The 17,952-nt window shown below is 45.3% G+C and overlaps 1 protein-coding gene across 8 annotated transcripts in view; it reads left to right on the top strand.

Annotated features, from left to right (window-relative positions):
• The window catches only part of RELCH (RAB11 binding and LisH domain, coiled-coil and HEAT repeat containing), an 853,871-nt gene that overhangs the window by 796,076 nt on the left and 39,843 nt on the right, over positions 1-17,952 (top strand). For all 8 annotated transcript variants that reach the window (XM_086965401.1, XM_086965404.1, XM_086965403.1 and 5 more), the window contains one exon: positions 11,133-11,221. In XM_086965401.1, the coding sequence (XP_086821527.1) occupies positions 11,133-11,221 (89 nt within the window). The remainder of the gene's footprint in view (positions 1-11,132; positions 11,222-17,952) is intronic.

Here is a 17,952-nt window from a genome sequence, read left to right as displayed (position 1 = left end):
GAGGTTGTGTCCTTGTGTGTTTTAGATCAAGGTCAACATACAAGGCTAACCCTCCCTTTGCCCTGCCTGATCTGCCTTCCTGTGCTGGCATAAAAAAGCATTTATATCCATCTAACTGGTAGGGAGAAGAATCGAGTGTCCAGGTCTCTTGGAGTGATATTATATGGAAACCACAGATATACTCCCTCCAGTCCATGTTTTCAATTTTCCCCCCAGGCCCGCTATATTCCAGGACAGTAGAGCTAGCCCTGCTCTAGTAGCTTTTCCTCCCTTTAGAACCTGATCATTAGGTCTGTGCTCAGTCATCTTGGTCAACTCAACCCCGCTATCACCCACGCCACTATGTGTTGGGGATTCTTCAGTCCTCATTACTTCGTAACTTTCCCTAGCCCCCTTCCTAGTACGTTCAATTCTCACCCCTGTAGTCATCTTTTCTAGCCCATTCCCTACTGGGGGTAGTCAGTTGTTTTCATCAAGGGACTGAATCTATTTCTCCACTGTGGATAGTCTCGAGGTGGTAAAAACTGACCTGGATGATTGGGCATTCTGTCCCATTGTCTGGGTAGTGCCCTTCCTGTACTCCACTTGGGATAGGTCAAAGTGTAAATACTCCGTCTCCTTTGGTAAAAATATCCCAATGGTAGGGTGCGAATGGTACTGGTCTGGTTTCTGTTTGGGTTTACTAGTATATATTCCACTAGGTTGGTGTCTCTAAAATTCGCGACAATACAGTCCCCTATGATGTCTTTCTTTCTGCCACCTAACCAATTCGCTCGTCTTACGTGGAGGATCTCGCCACATTCCCCGGTATTCAAGGGCCTATGAATATTCAGTCATTTAATTATTTTGTTTTTTAGTTCTAAGTGTGATTCTTTTTCTGCAGCCCAGAGTTCAGGTACCCCTGCGAAGACAATGACGTAAGGGCATGCTTCAGGGGGCAGATTTATGTGTGGTGGAGAATTTTCTGGTCTTTCATACAGAGCGTCGCCTTTTTGATGTAAATTAGTTAGTCCTTGAGTTGTGTGATACCCTTCTTGCCCCATTTGCGTAAATATTCGCTGCTGACCGTTATCTGTATTCTTAATTCCCTCTTTCTGGATGTTTCCCCTCTCTGGGTGTACTGAGGTTTTAGATGACTCATGTACCTGTGTGATTGTGCATTGCGTGTTACTAACACAGTTGTTTTTATCCGCTATTTGGCCAGTAATCAAGTTGGTTGTTTGATTGGGATCTGTAGTAAAATTACTGTTTATGGGGCCCTTGATCTTTCTCTGTTTAATCAGTTCGTTAGCTATTTTATCTATCCTACTCACAATCGGTTTTAGTTGGCTAGTGATAAAGGCTTCCAGATGTTTTTTTAGGTCTCCAATTACCTCATCCATCCATTCTGGTGGACCTGAGTGGTCTGGCACTACTTCTACTGGGATTACCTCATCGCTATCTTTAGATCGATACACCATTGTGTTTAATTTATTTTTCCTAGATTGACCCTTCCTGTGCCCCCGTTGTTTAGGTCTTTTACATGTAATTGGATCACTGTCCCTGGTATCGTCTGCCCCTGTCTGTACTACCAGCTGTGCGCAGGGGATGCCCTCAATTGAGTTGCTCACTATCTCCGTATTGGAGTTTACAGATGTACTTAAATCCCTAGATTGTGTGTGGGTGACTAGTATGGGAATTGGAGAATAGGTCAGACTCCTCTCCATGCGCTCAATCTCCCCTGTGACTTTCCTCAGCCTCAGGTCAATCACGGTAGGTTTAATTTTATGAGACAGTACGACATTTGGCTCTGGATTAACACGGTTTGGTGTACCGGCTAGGTGTGCTTTAGTCGTGGCCGAGCGCGTTTTTGGAGGTTTAGACAAGGTTAGATTTGGAATACACTATCACCTGCCCCTAACCTTCTCCTAGCGTTCTATCTGATGAGTATCAGAATATTAAGGCAGTGTCTTCCTTCCCTTCCCACCAGTCCACAATGATATAGTATTTGTATCGTCCTTATCAGGTATTTCAACAATGTGGTAGTCGTGGTATCCTCCCAGAGACAGAACATAGTCAAAATAATGTACCTTATAGGGTAAGTCGAGGGGTAAGGGGGGTGGCCCAGCCCGGCCTCATCCAGCCCCGGACAGCCACATACACCCCGCCCTTTGCCCGGGCTCAGCCCGGTGCGTCCCGCACGACGAGATTCCTTGCTGACCTTTAAGCGCCTCCTGGCGCACGGTGATTGCAGGTGTAGTAGCGTCGTGGGTGGGGCAGCTGGGGGTTGTAGTCCTGCTCGGCGGAGCAGGGCCCGGCCAAACAGAAAATCAGCAGTGAGGATGAGTCGCTCGGCGGAGCAAAGCCCGTCCGCCACCCACCGCAAACAAACAGGCAAAAGGGTTTAATAGTACACGCCTCAGCGGAGCAAAGCCCGGCCGGCGTTTGGCATTATCCCTCACTTGGCAGCCCAGGGTCCTCGAGTGCGCGCTGACCTTTAAGCGCCTCCTGGAGCACGGTGATTGCAGGTGTAGCAGCGTCCTGGGTGGGGCAGCTGGGGGTTGTAGTCCTGCTCGGCGGAGCAGGGCCCGGCCAAACAGGAAATCAGCAGTGAGGATAAGTCGCTCGGCGGAGCAAAGTCCGGCCGCCACCCACCGCAAACAAACAGGCAAGAGGGTTTGATAGTACACGCCTCAGCGGAGCAAAGCCCGGCCGGCGTTTGGCATTATCCCTCTCTTGGCTGCCCAGGGTCCTCGAGTGCGCGCTGACCTTTAAGCGCCTCCTGGCGCACGGTGATTGCAGGTGTAGCAGCGTCCTGGGTGGGGCATCTGCGGGTTGTAGTCCTGCTCGGCGGAGCAGTGCCCGGCCAAACAGAAAATCAGCAGTGAGGATGAGTCGCTCGGCGGAGCAAAGCCCGGCCGCCACCCACCTCAAACAAACAGGCAAAAGGGTTTGATAGTAGACGCCTCAGCGGAGTAAAGCCCGGCCGGCGTTTGACATTATCCCTCTCTTGGCATCCCCAAAGTGTTCCAAGGTAGTACTTTCCAAGGTAAAACTTTAATCGTGGAGATTAGTGCAACAATGCAAACAGCCAGACCATCCATATGTCCAGGGGCCTTTGGGTTAAGGATAATAGTTGGGGGTGGGGCGTGAAACTTTTCCAATGGCTGAGTCAGAGTCTAATTGTAATCATATACCGGGGGCCTGAATGCTCATGGATTAATAAAAGTCAATCATTCTCCTCCAGATTGTGTAAGGCAGAATAACGGTTATTAAAACAGATCAAAGGAAGATGAATTTGGCAGGTGGACCTTCATACAAGCCCATTGATGGTGCCTAGAAATATCTCAATGAGAAGGCTCTTACTCGACCTTGGGAAACTGTTGGATGGCTTAAGAGAGACAGACGTTTCCTCACCAGCCCTGGTGATCTAAAACTAACCACCGCACAGTCTTTGTAAAGGAGGGCTGGGTGATAAGCAATGCCCGAGACGCGCCACACAGAAAGTATCTCATATGAAAGGCCCTTAGTTCTCCCTGCATAAGAACTAAACAAATGGAAAACTTTGTATTTCAAAGCTTCTTCAGATTCATTCTCTCCCCCCTCCAAATAAAGTAGGAACATGATTTAGAATAATAACATAGGATGTTGACTCAGGTGGAAGATGTAAATGTGACTAAGTTGGGCGGTTAATGAACGGCCTGGAGGAGGTGGGCTCAGCGTTCACAGGAGGAACCAAACTTATCAGAGGGTGAGCATAATTTGAGTCAGAGGGTTCGGAGGCAGAGAGCACAGTGGCAGGCCCATTGCATCGCAGTTGATGATCTATGGGCTTAGGATGACAAGTCCCTGGTGCCGTGGAAAGGGATACAGATGGAGTGGTGGTTTCTCTCCAAGCAAATCCCCCCCCTGTGAGTTAGGAAACTGCTGTCCGTACTGGGCTGCGATCTTTCCCACGCCCTATTCCAATTTATCAAACAAATCTTTTTCAAGACCAACAACAAGTGCTTCAATTCTACCAAATAGATCATTGTTACATGATTTGAATCAGGTGCCCAAGTGCGCGAGGATTTCTCCATGGGACCCAATGTTTGCGAAAATCGCATGTTGGTTACCCCAGTTAGGGGGAGGCTGACATGGTTTCCTTCTTGGAAACAATTGCTTGTTACTCCTACTTCGCTTGCTCTGGGGTGAGTCAGACAGGGGGCTGGGAACAGCTGATGTGGCAGACAGATTCTCAATGGGATTTGCTGTTTGTCTAAAATCACCCAATAATTCCTCATCCACGTAGGTACTAACTTTGTTAGGCATGAGGCCTGACTTGTACATTTTGCTACCAATCCCTTACTAGTGCTCGGCAAATCATTAGATGGAAGCGGCACATCCGCATTGGGTGTTAATTGGGTATGGGGATTGTGTGTCCTTGATTAAGATAATGAACATCTCCCCACGTTTACTCTTTCTTCAACCTGGCCAATTTCAGCGATCAAAGCACTCCTAACTGTTGATAAATAATTAGTAGTAAAGTCTGCGCTATCAAAACCTGTTGTTGCCACACAGCAAAGCCCTAGATGGTTCAATAGAGAGTGCTCAGTAATTAACAGACAATGACGGAAGGCCCTATCAACTAGCCGTAGGGGCCCCTGTCTAATTAAGTCAATTAGACAGAAGTACAAGCTGGTCTTATCCTGTAGGAAGGATGAAGTACTATCTAATCGATGGGCTGCTCTCGCTAATGCCACCAGCCTAAGGAACGGAAAAACATTTTGGGCTGCTGTTAAAGACATGAGATAAGTGGGGCTATCATTAACACCAATTAGCTGCAATGTAACCAGCGAGGCCTAGGAAGCTCATTTTTCGAAGATCTATCGTGCCACCTCACATGAGGAAGACTTGTTTGGGCCCCAAGCCCCCATAGGGATTTCAATATCTTTATCTGAAGTGGAGGAAGCTATACACCAGAGCTCGGCAATAAGGCCCCTGGTCTCAATGGGTTACCCATCAACCTCATTAAATATAAACCCGATTTCTGGGCTCCACTGCTCCTGAATGTTTTAACAACTTACCTTGCGCCACATTACCCGGTACCTGGTCAACTAGTACCATTGTCCCAATTTTTAAAAAGGGTGATCTCTCCCAACCCAGTTGTTATGAACCAATTTCCCTGATTAATAACACGCCGAAAATTTTAGGGATGGTCTTGTATAACAAGAATAAAACCTGGTCTCAAGACAATCTCATCTTACAACCATGTCAACTGGGTTTTAGGGGCAGAGTAGGCATGATCGAGCAATGTCTAAACCTTAATTTAATAATAGGAAAATGCACCATTGCTCAGAAGTCTCCTATTTACCTGGATTTTATGGGCCTGACCTCAGCTTTTGACTATGTAAATCGGTCATGGCTGTGGTCAACCCTATTAGAATATGGGTTAGACAAGGCCTGGTACACTTTTTAGCGCATCTACTCAAAGACCTAAGAGCTCAAGTTAGGATTAATACTGGGGGTGAGCTCTAACGACATCAAGGTTGGCAGAGGGGATAGGCAGGGATGTGTCCTGGCCCCCTTACTTTTTATTATATATATCAATAATTTACACAAAACACGTATTGAGCTAACCAATGATGTGCCCAGAGTTAACAGTAATATACTCCCTGCACTATTATACACCGATAATGCAGTTTTAATGGATCGCACACCTAATGCTCCACGCCTTTTAGTAAGGGGCTTTGTCGATTGTATGGCCACAAAAAAATCTTTTATAATGGCTTGTGGACCGAGGAAGTGCCTTTTAAATTCTATTTCTGTTGGCAACCAGAGTTTATAGGAGGCTGCCTTAAATGTGAAAAGAAAATGGACATCCCGTGGTTATCAGAGGTGCGCTCAAGTCTAAGCAGGGTTAATTACGAACATATCTTCACAAAACCTAACAAGGTACACACTGTTAGCAAAAGACACATTCACAGCACTTTACACGCACTAGAGCATGGTAAGACTAGACAGGGAGTTGAAGAAACCAACTGTAGCTGCTTTTTTGTCAATTGAGAACACCTTTTATCAGCTCGCTTGCTATCTTACAAAACCTCTTGGCCAGTGGGAGAGGGGACTCCTATTTTGCTTAAGAGCGGGCACCTTGAAAGTTTTACTTTGTTTCCCTCTCGGCTTCCATGTCAACCTCGACCTTTTGCCATGTCTGTGTGACGGCCAGAGTGGGAAATCTACATTACATTTTTTATTTTTCTGTAAGTTTTATATCAAGTATGATAAATGACTCCTAATTGTATATTTTATGTGCTGAAATGTGATCTATGCTTTTATGGATACGCATCTATCCAAATAAAGTAATTTAATTGAATTTTGACTGAATTAGTAATAGCAGGTATGTTAGATGAGATGGGTGTAGTTCCTTTAGTTGCTTTTGCAGGCCTAGAGCCTTACAGTTTTCATTTACCCATTATCATAAGGGCAGCAAAGATTGTACCAAGCAAGACAAGTTAACTAATGAATTTATAGTAGTTGGAAAAATATGTATTCTGTGGCAACACACAGGGCTTTCCTTCAAAACCTCAATAGGCCACACGAAAGAGGGGTGGCCGAGCCGTGTATGGGCACAGAAGGTCCCGGCTTTGCCTGGGCTGGCCCGCACTGAGGAACGGTAGCACACCTTTAATGGTGGCAAGATGAGGTGCAGGTGAGAGGGAGTTGTGGGATTCTGAGTCCCCAGCAGCAGTGGCATAGACCGCGACGGCTCCCATCTGAGTTTTGAGGAAGCAGGGTAATGCGGGTCACAGCGGTGCTGGCAGAAAAATTCTCTGCCCCAGAAATGGTATCCATAACAAACAGACATAACCTCCACTGCACAGGACTGCAGCACTCTTTTTATGGTGGCAAGATGACGAGCAGCTGGGAGCCAGAGGGAGTTGTCAGATTCTGGGTCCCCAGCAGTGGCAAAATAGACTGCGGTCGCTCCCCTCTGATCATCTTTGTGGTAGCGGAGCAGTTTGGATCTTAGCAGTGCTGGCAGAAAAAGTCACAGAATGGTATCCCCAACAGACAGATAGAGCATTGCATTGCAAGCATCTACTTTGCATAGACTGTCCAAAGTGTGAGCATAGCTGTGCTATATTTATGTCCCTTTTTGCGTTAAAAATAGATATGTTGGCAGACATGGAAAGTCTTTGGTGATAATGGTTGAGACGTGAGTACCTTGCTCTCTGTGTAACGGGTTTCAAGATAGCCTGGCTGATGAGGGGCAATACCTGAAATCAGTCCCAGGATGCTTGTTTCCTGTCCAGGTAGGACCTGGTCTGGCAGTTCGGACTATGCTGTTCGCATGGGGAGCAGGATCTAGACCAGGGGTCTCCAAACCGGTCCTGGAGGGCCGGATCCATGTCAGATTTTTTGGATATCCCCATTGAGATACATGTAGTAATTTTAAAAATCTGGCATGGATCCGGCCCTCCAGGACCGGTTTGGAGACCCCTGATCTAGACTGATTTGCATATGGCTGGGTACAAACTGAGGTGGCGTAGTGAGCAAAAGAATGATGGATTTCATCCAGATCTCTTGACTCAGGATGAGTGTTTGAAAAGATTCAGCACTCAGTCCATCATCTTGTTGTGTTTGTTATGGCACAACCAACTGAACCATATCCCAAAAAGGCATGTGCATATCTGTCGTGGAAGGCTAGTGGCATTTAGGGACTATAGTGGCATGCTGCTAGCATAGAAGATCTTCTTTCCCCAGTCTTCCAGGCGTTTGGGCTCCCTGTTGACTGGAGGGGTTGGGAAAGTGCCCAACACCTGACCCAGAGAACACAACGTATCAAACACACCCAGCTTTCTAGTGAAGCAAATGATGCGTGGACAAGAAAAGAGTGTCCCCAAGGGATGGGCGATAGCATCTTGCCAGCAGTCTATTTGATTCTGTTTTGGAAGATTATTTCTTCTATGGAGCAAACACTGGATGAAGCACAGCTTACTGAATGGGATCAGTGGCTAAGAGAATGGTGCTTAGGGTTGTAGGACCTATGTTAGAACGTTAGTCTTTGCCTCAATTGATGGTAAAGGGAGCTGCAACACAGTTTTTCTTTTCTGATGGATACTTTTAACTGCTGATTCATCAGACTTTCTGTAGAAAGGCCGCTCTAGTCCTCCCCAGAAAAATGTCTGGAATGAAGATGGTATAGGGCGGCTGGACTGAAAATCTTGAAGCTCCATCATGTAATGAGCTACGTTGAACCTGATGAGAAAGGCGATTTTCTGGGTCAGGAGACGGAGGGACCAGCTGGGCAGCGACTTGAAAGGGGTACATGTAGGGAAAATATAGACCAAATTAAGGTGGCATCTCAAATGGTTTTAGGAGGAAATATGTGGACCAAACCTTTAAGAAAATGCACCACAAAAAGTGATTTGAACAAGGACAGTTGTTCCGGTAAGTGCACTAAGGCCAGAAGAGCCTACAGATACACCTAACATGGCCCACTACAAGACCTTGCGGGCCAAAGACAAAACAAGGAGTAATCCATCCAATAGTTTTGCCTGCAGCTGGTCTGTGCTATGAGTGCAACACCAAGCCACAAATTTAAAATAAAGCAGCATCCAAGGTCTTTCGACTGCAGCACGGCACGCAACATGACTGCCCCCTATCGCCTTTAATATTTACGCTTGCCGTGGCTGCTTGGATAAGCAAGATCCACTGGTTCGGGGCTTACAATGGACCGAACAGTGGAAGGGCAAAATCTCCTTATAAGTGGATGACATCCTGCTTTGTGTTACTAATCCAGACTTTACATTAGCTAGTTAAATGCATATATTTCACATCTTCAACACTCAAGATACACGATAAATTGAAAGAAATCCAAGATTTCCAACTTGCATGAGAGATCACTGCATCTGCCCCCGATTGCACCCTGAAACTGGTTGCCGAGGGCTTTTCCTAAATTTAACTTTGTCACAATGAACCCAACATTATCTTTTGACAAAACGTGGTACTGCCCCTCGAAAGGTTGAAGCGAGATGTCCAACATTGGAGATTCGACCCCCCCCCGCTGACACTCCTAAGCAGGGCTACCCTGTTCAAAAGGTTGTCCTCCCATGATGGATGCATGTGAATCATATTTAGGTGAAAGCTAACGGAACATCTACATTTCACCATGCTTCTGCCAGTTAATCCCTCATTACACCAGTTTTCTTTTGTCAGTAGCTAAATCATGAAGAGATGGTAAATGGGCCCCTATTGCTACCACATATGTTATGATTTTGGGGTTGCAGATTCTGTACTTGCTCTGGTTGGGATTTGTGGATCCCTTCTACATGTGTCCAAATCCTTCCCAATGAGACCTTGAACAGATTACTCTTGTGACACCTAAAGCCCTTAAGGCTCCTAAATTATAGGTCCGTTGTTGATTTGAGGGTCTGGACAAGCTTTCTTGAAAAAACAGCAGGTTACCAGTGTAAGTTGTACAAAGCAGGAACCAGTTTGATTTGTAAGTGGTTTCTCTACCTGAATGTTTTCAGTGTTTTTGTAACACTTCACGAAGGCAATTGCCCTTCATGTCATTAATTCACTGAGAATTCCCCTTTTTAGGATCACTGCCTGTGTTGCTTCACTGAACCAAGCAGAAGAAAGCGAATAAAATCTTAGTCAGCTTTGTCATTCTAAATGTTAGAAGGAGAAGTGGTTATGTCCAGGTGCTTTCCCAGAAAGAGCTTACTCTGCTGCCTTGGCAATCTATTCAAACCTAATTTATTGCCAAAGGTAAAATGGCGCTGGCAATTTATTACTGCAACCTTTTATTCATTTTTGTACTTGTGCGTGTTGATCATGTTTTTCTAAGATCAATACAACTTTAATAGTTGTACATATCAACGACCATGATATTTCTTAATTCCCCGTCACAATCTTTTGTTTGTTATATGTGTGTTTTATGCTGATGTTTGATTTAAAAAATATTACGGATACTATGGTTTCTTTTGAAGTCTTTGATATGTTGTTTTTATTATCTTATTAATTCCATTCCTGCTTTACATTAACCTAGGTTTTCAAGATTGACTGCCTTGTTTATTTCCATCGTGTCCAGCTTTACCACAACTGCTGCTTTAAAAAGTTCCTAATGTAATTGTTCTCGTTTCCCACGCTAACAAGCCATTAGTATCAAGTGTCACCTTATATTTGTGAAACTGAGTGGCCTAGTAATCAAGGTTGATGGTAGTAGTGGGTTTATTATTTTAAACTGCTTCACACCTGATTTAAGACATGATACGAGTGAAGAAAGCATATAACAGCCTAGTCTGTTTTTTTCAAACCTACCAAAATCCATTAGGATCAGATATTAAATACGGCTGGTCGTCCAAAGACTGACAACATGGCCTTTGTAGTCTCTTTCCTTTCATACAGCAATACCATTGCTTACTTCAGATATCATGTTATGATACGCTATGTTCACAGAGATTTGTATTGTGCTGTATTACCGTTAGTATGGAGGTCTTCCTATTTGTGCCGTGTTGGCTTGTTTTACCATTGAAATTACTTTTAAAATCGTATATTTCTTCCTCATTACGGGCAACATTTTAAATGCACATTGAATATTTAGGCGCATGGAGTACGATGTCATGAACATACTTATGGTGGTCTGTGAAGAGTTTGAATGCGAGTTTATCTGCTCCCATCAGCAAACGTTATCATCTTAAGGGCCCGTGTAACAACAGCTCATCTTCCACTTGATTTTCTGAAGGAAAGATTTATCAAACGAACCTCGCACTGCAGTCAAATATGTTTGAGGTTTCCAGTGGATCAAAACTTACACTTTCTGGATGATAATGCTGTGCTTCTCTTTGTTTTCTGCATGATACAGAAATCAGAATCTACCTTTGCTAACCACTGGTTAAAGGTCAGTATCCCCTTTCCTCTCACGAGAATAGTGGTGCTTCCTGCCCATCTCTTCAAGTCCTTCCCGCTAAGAATGAAGAAATAATTAACGCGCTACAGAGCTCCAGTTTAACGCTAACATTCTGTATAAAAGCTGATACATGTTAAATCTGTTCCACCCGGACACACACAAGTTAATAAGTATTCATTCTTTAGCAAGGAATATGGTTTCATGATGCAATACCAAACCGCTGTATTTTATCACACCTTAACTACTTTCTTAGTTATTTCGGAGGAACTAATGGTCAATCACTTTTTACCTGGACTCCGATGTTTACGAATAGACATGGAACATCTGTCCCCAGAACATGAGGTAAGGAATTTTTTTAATAGACCATATTTTTGAATGGATTGATCAGCGAGATCTTGTACTGTACGTCATTGATACAAAGACAGGTAAGAATACTTACAGAATTCTGACTGCTGATGTCGCCCTTTGAGCTGCATTGTGAATGCAGACCTCAGCTAGGATTCAAAATATTTTTGTGAAGGGAGAGCATGAGGCCGGACAACTGACTAAACTCTGGCCCAAATGGCATGAAGTCATGGACCATTTGGGTATCACCACCCAAAGGTACGATCCAGATCCAGATCTGGACCAGTTTTCTCAGATTTCCTTTATTTCTGCTACATCAAGTGCATGTCCTGTAAGGAAACTGCAGGAGTGGTCATTTCCATCAGAAATAAGGTCATCAATGATAACGTGTTATTCTCCTTCTGGTAGTTTCCTTAGTGGGAAGATGAGGGATGCCTTTATTCTGATGTGCTTGATTTGTCTTAATTCAATCTTGTTGCCTTTGCGGGATTAGATTATGTAATGTGCAGATCTAATCGTCAGTGTATACCCACCAATCAGACTCAACCCTATAAGGAAGTCTTTTCATTCAGCACGTGGCTCTTTAGACCCTATGCCTGATGTTAGAGGTTGCCTTTTTCAGACTTATCACTACTCTGGGAAATCAAAAAGGTGCTTTTTACTTTTAGTAGTTTCATCACTAATCCTATATGCAGAGGAAGATTAATAGTGCTCTGTCTGAAAGTTTCCCTCTTTTATTTCAAGTCAAAAATACTGGAATTTGTGGTGTCTATAATTTGGCACAGCTTAATGTTAATGTTGCAAAGTGTACCTAGCTTAATTTCAGCTTTAGTTTGTTCTCCTTATCCCAACATTTACTACTTTCCGAGTTACCTGATTTCTGTTTTGTTCCTTTTTAGGCTTGACATAGGTTCTATGGTTTCTGGCCCTATATTTTTGCCTTCAGACCACCTGTTTTTCCTGACTTCATTTTTGCTGGCCTTAGGACTCTGCACACTTTACCACTGCTAATCAGTGCTAAAGTGCTTGTGGTTGCTGCTCAAAACATGGTAACATAGGCATATACTCAATTGGCATATTTCATTTACTTACAATTCCCTATTGAATTGCACTACATGTGCCCAGGGCCTGTAAATGAAATGCTACTAGTGGGACTGCAGCCTTTTGTGAGCCACCCACTTCAGTGGCCCTTTTAAACATGTCTCAGGCATGCCATTGCAGAGCCTGTATGTGCAGTTTAAACTTCCACTTCGACCTGGCAAAATAAACCCTTTGCTAGACCCAAACCTTCCTTTTTAATGCATATAAGTCACCACTAAGGTAGGCCCTGGACAGCCCCAACGTCAGGGTTCAGTGTAGTTAAAAAAATTGCACATGCACTTTTATGTTTCGCACGCCCTGGCAGTGAAAGGCTCTTGATTGTGTTATTTGTCAGTAATGCAAGGCCTATCTCTCCAAAAGGGTAACATTGAAGTAGCCTTTTTACATTTTATAAGTGTAATAAAACTTTTTTATGTTTGGTGTCTCTTTTTAAAATCCGAACTTATGGTGAAATCGGATTTCAAATTGCAATTCTGAAATTGCCTTTTCTTGCATTAGCCATTTGGTGCCTGCATACTGTCTCTGGTAACATGACAGGGTTGTTGGCAGTTGGGCTTTGTGTTTTCCTCCTAGACAGCCAAACACAGTGGGAGCTTAGGTGTGACTGGATGGGCCATCACTGCCAGAATGCAAGGGAGGACCAGGGCCCAGCCCCACTTACACTTGAATAGGCTGTGTCTTGTCTCCATACAAAGGGCAGCATACTACTTGTAATTAGTCTGGAGGCAGGGAAGGCAGGGCATCTGTGCATCTCAAAGGCATGCCTTTAGAAACTTCTCCCCACTTCAATAGCACATCTGCGTATAAAAGAAGAACCTCAGACATCACCACTACTGTACACTTCTGAACCTGTGGACACTCTGCTTGAAAGAAGAGTGATGTGCTGCGTCTTGCCACTCTGCCAGACAGCTGCTCTGAAGAACTGCTGCCTTGCTGAGCTGACCTGCTGTCCTCTTGTCTGCGTGAGAAAGACTGAACCTGCATCATTTGTACCCAGAGTGACTCCAAAGACTACTTGCCTGGCGTCCTGATCTGAAGCCTCAGACATGACACTCTTCTAACAACCTTGCATCTGCAACTGAACGCTGCCATCTGTGAGTCGTCCATGCTAAGTGGTGCCACCCCATGCCTGGACCGTTGGAAGTGCACATAGGGTGCTCTGCCTGCCTCAGTGTAATGTAATGTTAATGGGGACTTATATAGCGCAGCTGTCACTCCAAGGAGCATCTTGGCGCTGAAACGGAACACCAGGGGTAGTGAAAAGACACTGGTTTACTACTCCTATGGGAGGAAATTAGGCATTCAGATCAGAGCTTTAAACAGTATGTCAGGTGCACTGTAAATCCAGGTTTTAAGTGCCTTCCTAAATACCGATTCGGATGCAATTTGTCGGAGATGGAGTGGCAGTTGATTCCATACCTTAGACCCTATGGCCGCCAATGAGATTCCTCCCATTGAGATCAGTCTAAAGGTTGGAATGGTCCGCAAATTTGCATTGGATGATCTTAGATTACGGGACGGGAAGTAGCGTTTGAAACCCGTTTGGAGTTATTTAGGAACTTGTGAAAGAAAGGCCCTAAAAGTAATGATTAGGACCTAAACAAAACACGTTTATGAATTGGCAGCCAGTGAAGGACATCCGGTGCAGCTGTGGCAGAGGATTTCCTGGCCTACCTCAATACCAGCCGGGCAGCTGCATGCTGGACCATCTGTAGCTTATGCATGACTATTTTGTTGGTTCCCACATAAAGGCTGTTACAGTAGTCCAGCCTAGATGTTATGAGGGCAACCGCAACCGTTTGTCTGGCTGAGTATGGTAGCAGGTCGAAGAATTTCCTTAGACTTTAATGATGTAGAAGCAAGTGCCCGCAACTGCCAGGGACTGTTGTTTAAAAGAGAGAGTGGTATCAAACTTGATTCCTAAATTCCTGGCTGCAATTATTGGGTTGGGGGGGGGGGGGGGAGGGGGCACGAAGGGGTTTTCTTGGCCAAAGGGCAGAATTTCAGTTTTTTCTGAGTTACACCTCAAATGGTTGTTGTTCATCTATTCGAAGGTGGCTGAGAGGCAGTTTTTGAGATTTTCTTCTGCATCTGTCGTGTCATTGTCCAGGACCACAATAAACTGTGTATCGTCCGCATAGGAGATTGTCTTAATCTTGAAGGACGATATTAGCTTGATCAGGGGGGGGACACATACATTTAAAAGGGTCGGGCTCAGGCTCGATCCCTGAGGAACCCCTGAGGTGAGCACTTTTTCTTCTGAGCTGAACTGCCCCAGAGTGATCACTTGGCGTCTATTTTGCAGAAAGTTCTTGATCCACTCTAGGACATTACCAGCTATGCCAGATGTTGATAGAGGGTCTATAAGAATGGCGTGAGAGACCTTGTCAAAGGCCGCGGATAGGTCTAACAGCACCAGAACTGCCTTCTTTCCCTGATCCATGGCTATACGTAGGGTTTCGGCGGTGAATAAGGGGGCGGATTCTGTAGAGTGTTGGGCTCTGAAACCCAATTGGTTGGAGTGCCATACATTAGTATCTTCTAAAAAAAGTAGTGAGTTGTCTGTTCACAAATTTTTCAGTAAGCTTGCACAAGGTGGGTAAAAGCGAAATAGGCCATAAGTCAGAGAGGGTTGCGGGATCTGCCACGTTCTTCTTCTGGAACGGTTTTGCCGCCGCAAGTTTCCATTCTATAGGAATCTTTGCTGTACGAAGTCAGGAATTTATTATATTGTTGATGGTGGGGTTAACAATGTCAATGATGGCCTGTAATAAAATGGGGGGCAAGGGTCAAAAGGAAGCCTGATTTAAAAGACAGGATAGCCAGACGAGTTTCCTCCAAGGTGATGGGCAGGAAAGTTTTCATCCAGCTGTATTTGTGCCTGCAGGGGTTCCCTCATCTGAAATAGATGGCATGGGAGTAGGGAAATCGTTTGTGAGTGTCAAAACTTTTTCTTCAAAATAGTCTGATATGCTGTTGCAAAGACTCTGGGAGGGAGGGATCACTTGCAGAAGGCTTTTAGGGTTCGTAAATAAATTTACTATTTTGAAAATCTCTTTCTATTTGTTATTGGTAGTTTTTATGGTCTCCGTGTAGTAGTTTATTTGAGTGGTCTTGATCAGGGCTGATATTTTCTGCGTGCGGATTTGTAGATATTAAGGTCATTGCTTTCGTAATTTCGGCGCCAATTACACTCTAACTCCCTTACATCACCTTGCGTTTCTTTTAGGGATTGTGAAAACCAAGGCGCAGACAGTTTCTTTTTTAGTGGCCTATGAGTCGGAACTATAGGAGCCGACTGATCTCTTAGTCCGAGCATCCAGTGCCCAAAATGCTGGTTGTCAGTTATAGGGTCTCCAGTCATATTGGGTCTACCTTCGAGGGCTTTTGGGATAAGATCTGGGAGCCTTATGATTGATTTCCAGCTGGCTATATCCTGCTGAGAAATTTTAGTTTTATCTTTGCTTGGGGGGCTATCCTTTATCAAGAGTTCAAAGCGGATACGTTTATGGTCAGACCATGTTTGCATGACTGGGGACTTCACTTTGAGAGTTTCCAGATTGGCGCAGATGCAGTCCAGGAAGTGGCCTGCGCTGTGTGTGGCATCTAGTGTGAGTTGTTGTAGGCCAAGAACATCCATTGTCTCCTTGAAACAGGTTTCCCCCGGATCTTTAAGGGAATCAAGGTGAAAATGTACATCGCCTAGCAGGGTGAAATTGGAGAACCTAAGAGCCGGGGTACTGACCACCTCTCCAATGCTTTCTAGAACTCATTGTGCTGTCCTGGAGGTCGGTAAACTAGTGCCCCTGCAAAGGTAAAGGAGTCATGGACCTGAATGCGAAAATTGATGCTTTCTGCTCCTTTCAGATCAGGAAGCTGATCTATTGTGCATCTAAGGGTGTCTCAATAAATAATTGCGAGGCCACCTCCACGTTGCTCTGAACTGTCTGTCCTTTGAATTAGATAACCAAGGGGGAGGGTGTTCACGATGTCTGGGTTGCACCAAGTTTTTAACCATTTCTCGGTTATAAAGAGGCAATCTAGTTCGCCATCAACTATAAGGTCAAAGATATGCAGTGCATGTTTGCACATTGATCTTGCATTTATAAGACCCCCATGCAAACCTCTGTATGGACCCTTCTCCAGTGGTTTACGTGCTTGAGTGAAATTGAAGGCCTTTTTACAATATTACAGCTGATCGGTCCCTCCCATGTGGCCACATTTAGGGACTGATGGCATTTGTTTGGATCGTTATTTATAGATAGTATAAGATCCCTAGAGAGAGACTGTTTCAGGCATGTAGAGGCAGCATGTCTGGCCCTAGGCCTGGTCGTGGCGCGGACGGGCTTGCCTTTGGAGAGCGCATCCGCTGCGCGTCGGCACCATCTGCGCTTCAAATAGGAGGCTGAGATCGGTCCTAGTCAGGAGTCTAAACCGTCACCTTAACCAAAATGGCCCCCTCTAATGTGCCACAGGAAGTGAGTATTACTCACAGCGGGTCGCGTTTTCTAACCTCCCTCACCTGATCAGTGGATCGGGTGTAACTGACACATCTCCTCTGCTGCGCGTCATGGTGCAGTTACATGGTACATGGGATTCGTGGACAATGTAGATCTGATAGAGACTACTACCTGCAGATTCCTTACAGGTGAATTTCTGAGGCATCTGGCTGGATCTGGAAACCTTTGCTGAGCAGTGCCCCTTGTGCGTGCCGTCGGGTGGCTCCATTCGGCTCCGCGTGACGTCGATAGCAGCGTTGGTTATGACGTTGCGGTACCTATATAGGCATCACCCAGGCACGTAGACGTCAGTTCTTTGCTTTCTGCACCAGTTAAGCGCCAATCCAGGAAAAGCTAGCCACCTTGTCTGCCTACGGTGTCTTGAGCACGACCACGATCCGAAGTCACGCTCGGATTGTCGGGCCATGGCTCCTAAGACCTTACGGGAGCGGGCTTTGAAGCTCCTCATAGCCCGTCAGCTGACCACGTTAAGCAAGGCTCTGGTTAGTTCCCGGTCCCGATTGAGGAAGAGGAAGTTCTCCTGGCCAAGGAAGCTATAGAAAGGGTCCCGGTTTCAGAAGTGGGTAGAGGAGTTATTCCTATTGCTTTCTGATTCCAAAGAACAACAAATGGTTGCAGCCCATTTTAGATCTTCGTACTGACAATCTCTTCCTCAAGAAGGAGAAATTCAAGATGCTCACAGTAGCTCAGGCCTTGTCTGCCTAGACCTAGGAGACTGGATGGTAGCGTTCGTCCTGCAGGATACATATTTCCACATTCCCATCTTGCCAGGCCACAGGCGTTACCTGTGGTTCAAGGTATGCTTCCCTTCGGTCTTACCAGTGCCCCTTGGTTGTTCACCAAGGAGATGGTGGTGGTTGTAGCTCATCTGGGCAGGATATGTGTGTCAGTCTTCCCCTACCTCGACGACTGACTATTGAAGGCGTCCTTGCACGAGGGAGTTATCTCCCACCCTCTGACTACGGTGAAACTCTTGCATTCGCTGGGGTTCTCTATAAATGTGCCAAAGTCACACCTGACTCCATCTGAGAAGCTCCTTTTCATCTGAGCTGTTCTGGACGCAGTGCAGTTTCGGGTGTATCCTCCCGAGCAGCGAGTCCAGGATAT

This window comes from Lissotriton vulgaris, chromosome 4_1 (genome assembly GCF_964263255.1).
Source record: "Lissotriton vulgaris chromosome 4_1, aLisVul1.2, whole genome shotgun sequence".
In the NCBI taxonomy this organism is placed as follows: Eukaryota; Metazoa; Chordata; class Amphibia; order Caudata; family Salamandridae; genus Lissotriton; species Lissotriton vulgaris.
The sequence above is the reverse complement of the archived record's forward strand: the minus strand, read 5'-3'. Positions and strand labels throughout refer to the sequence as shown.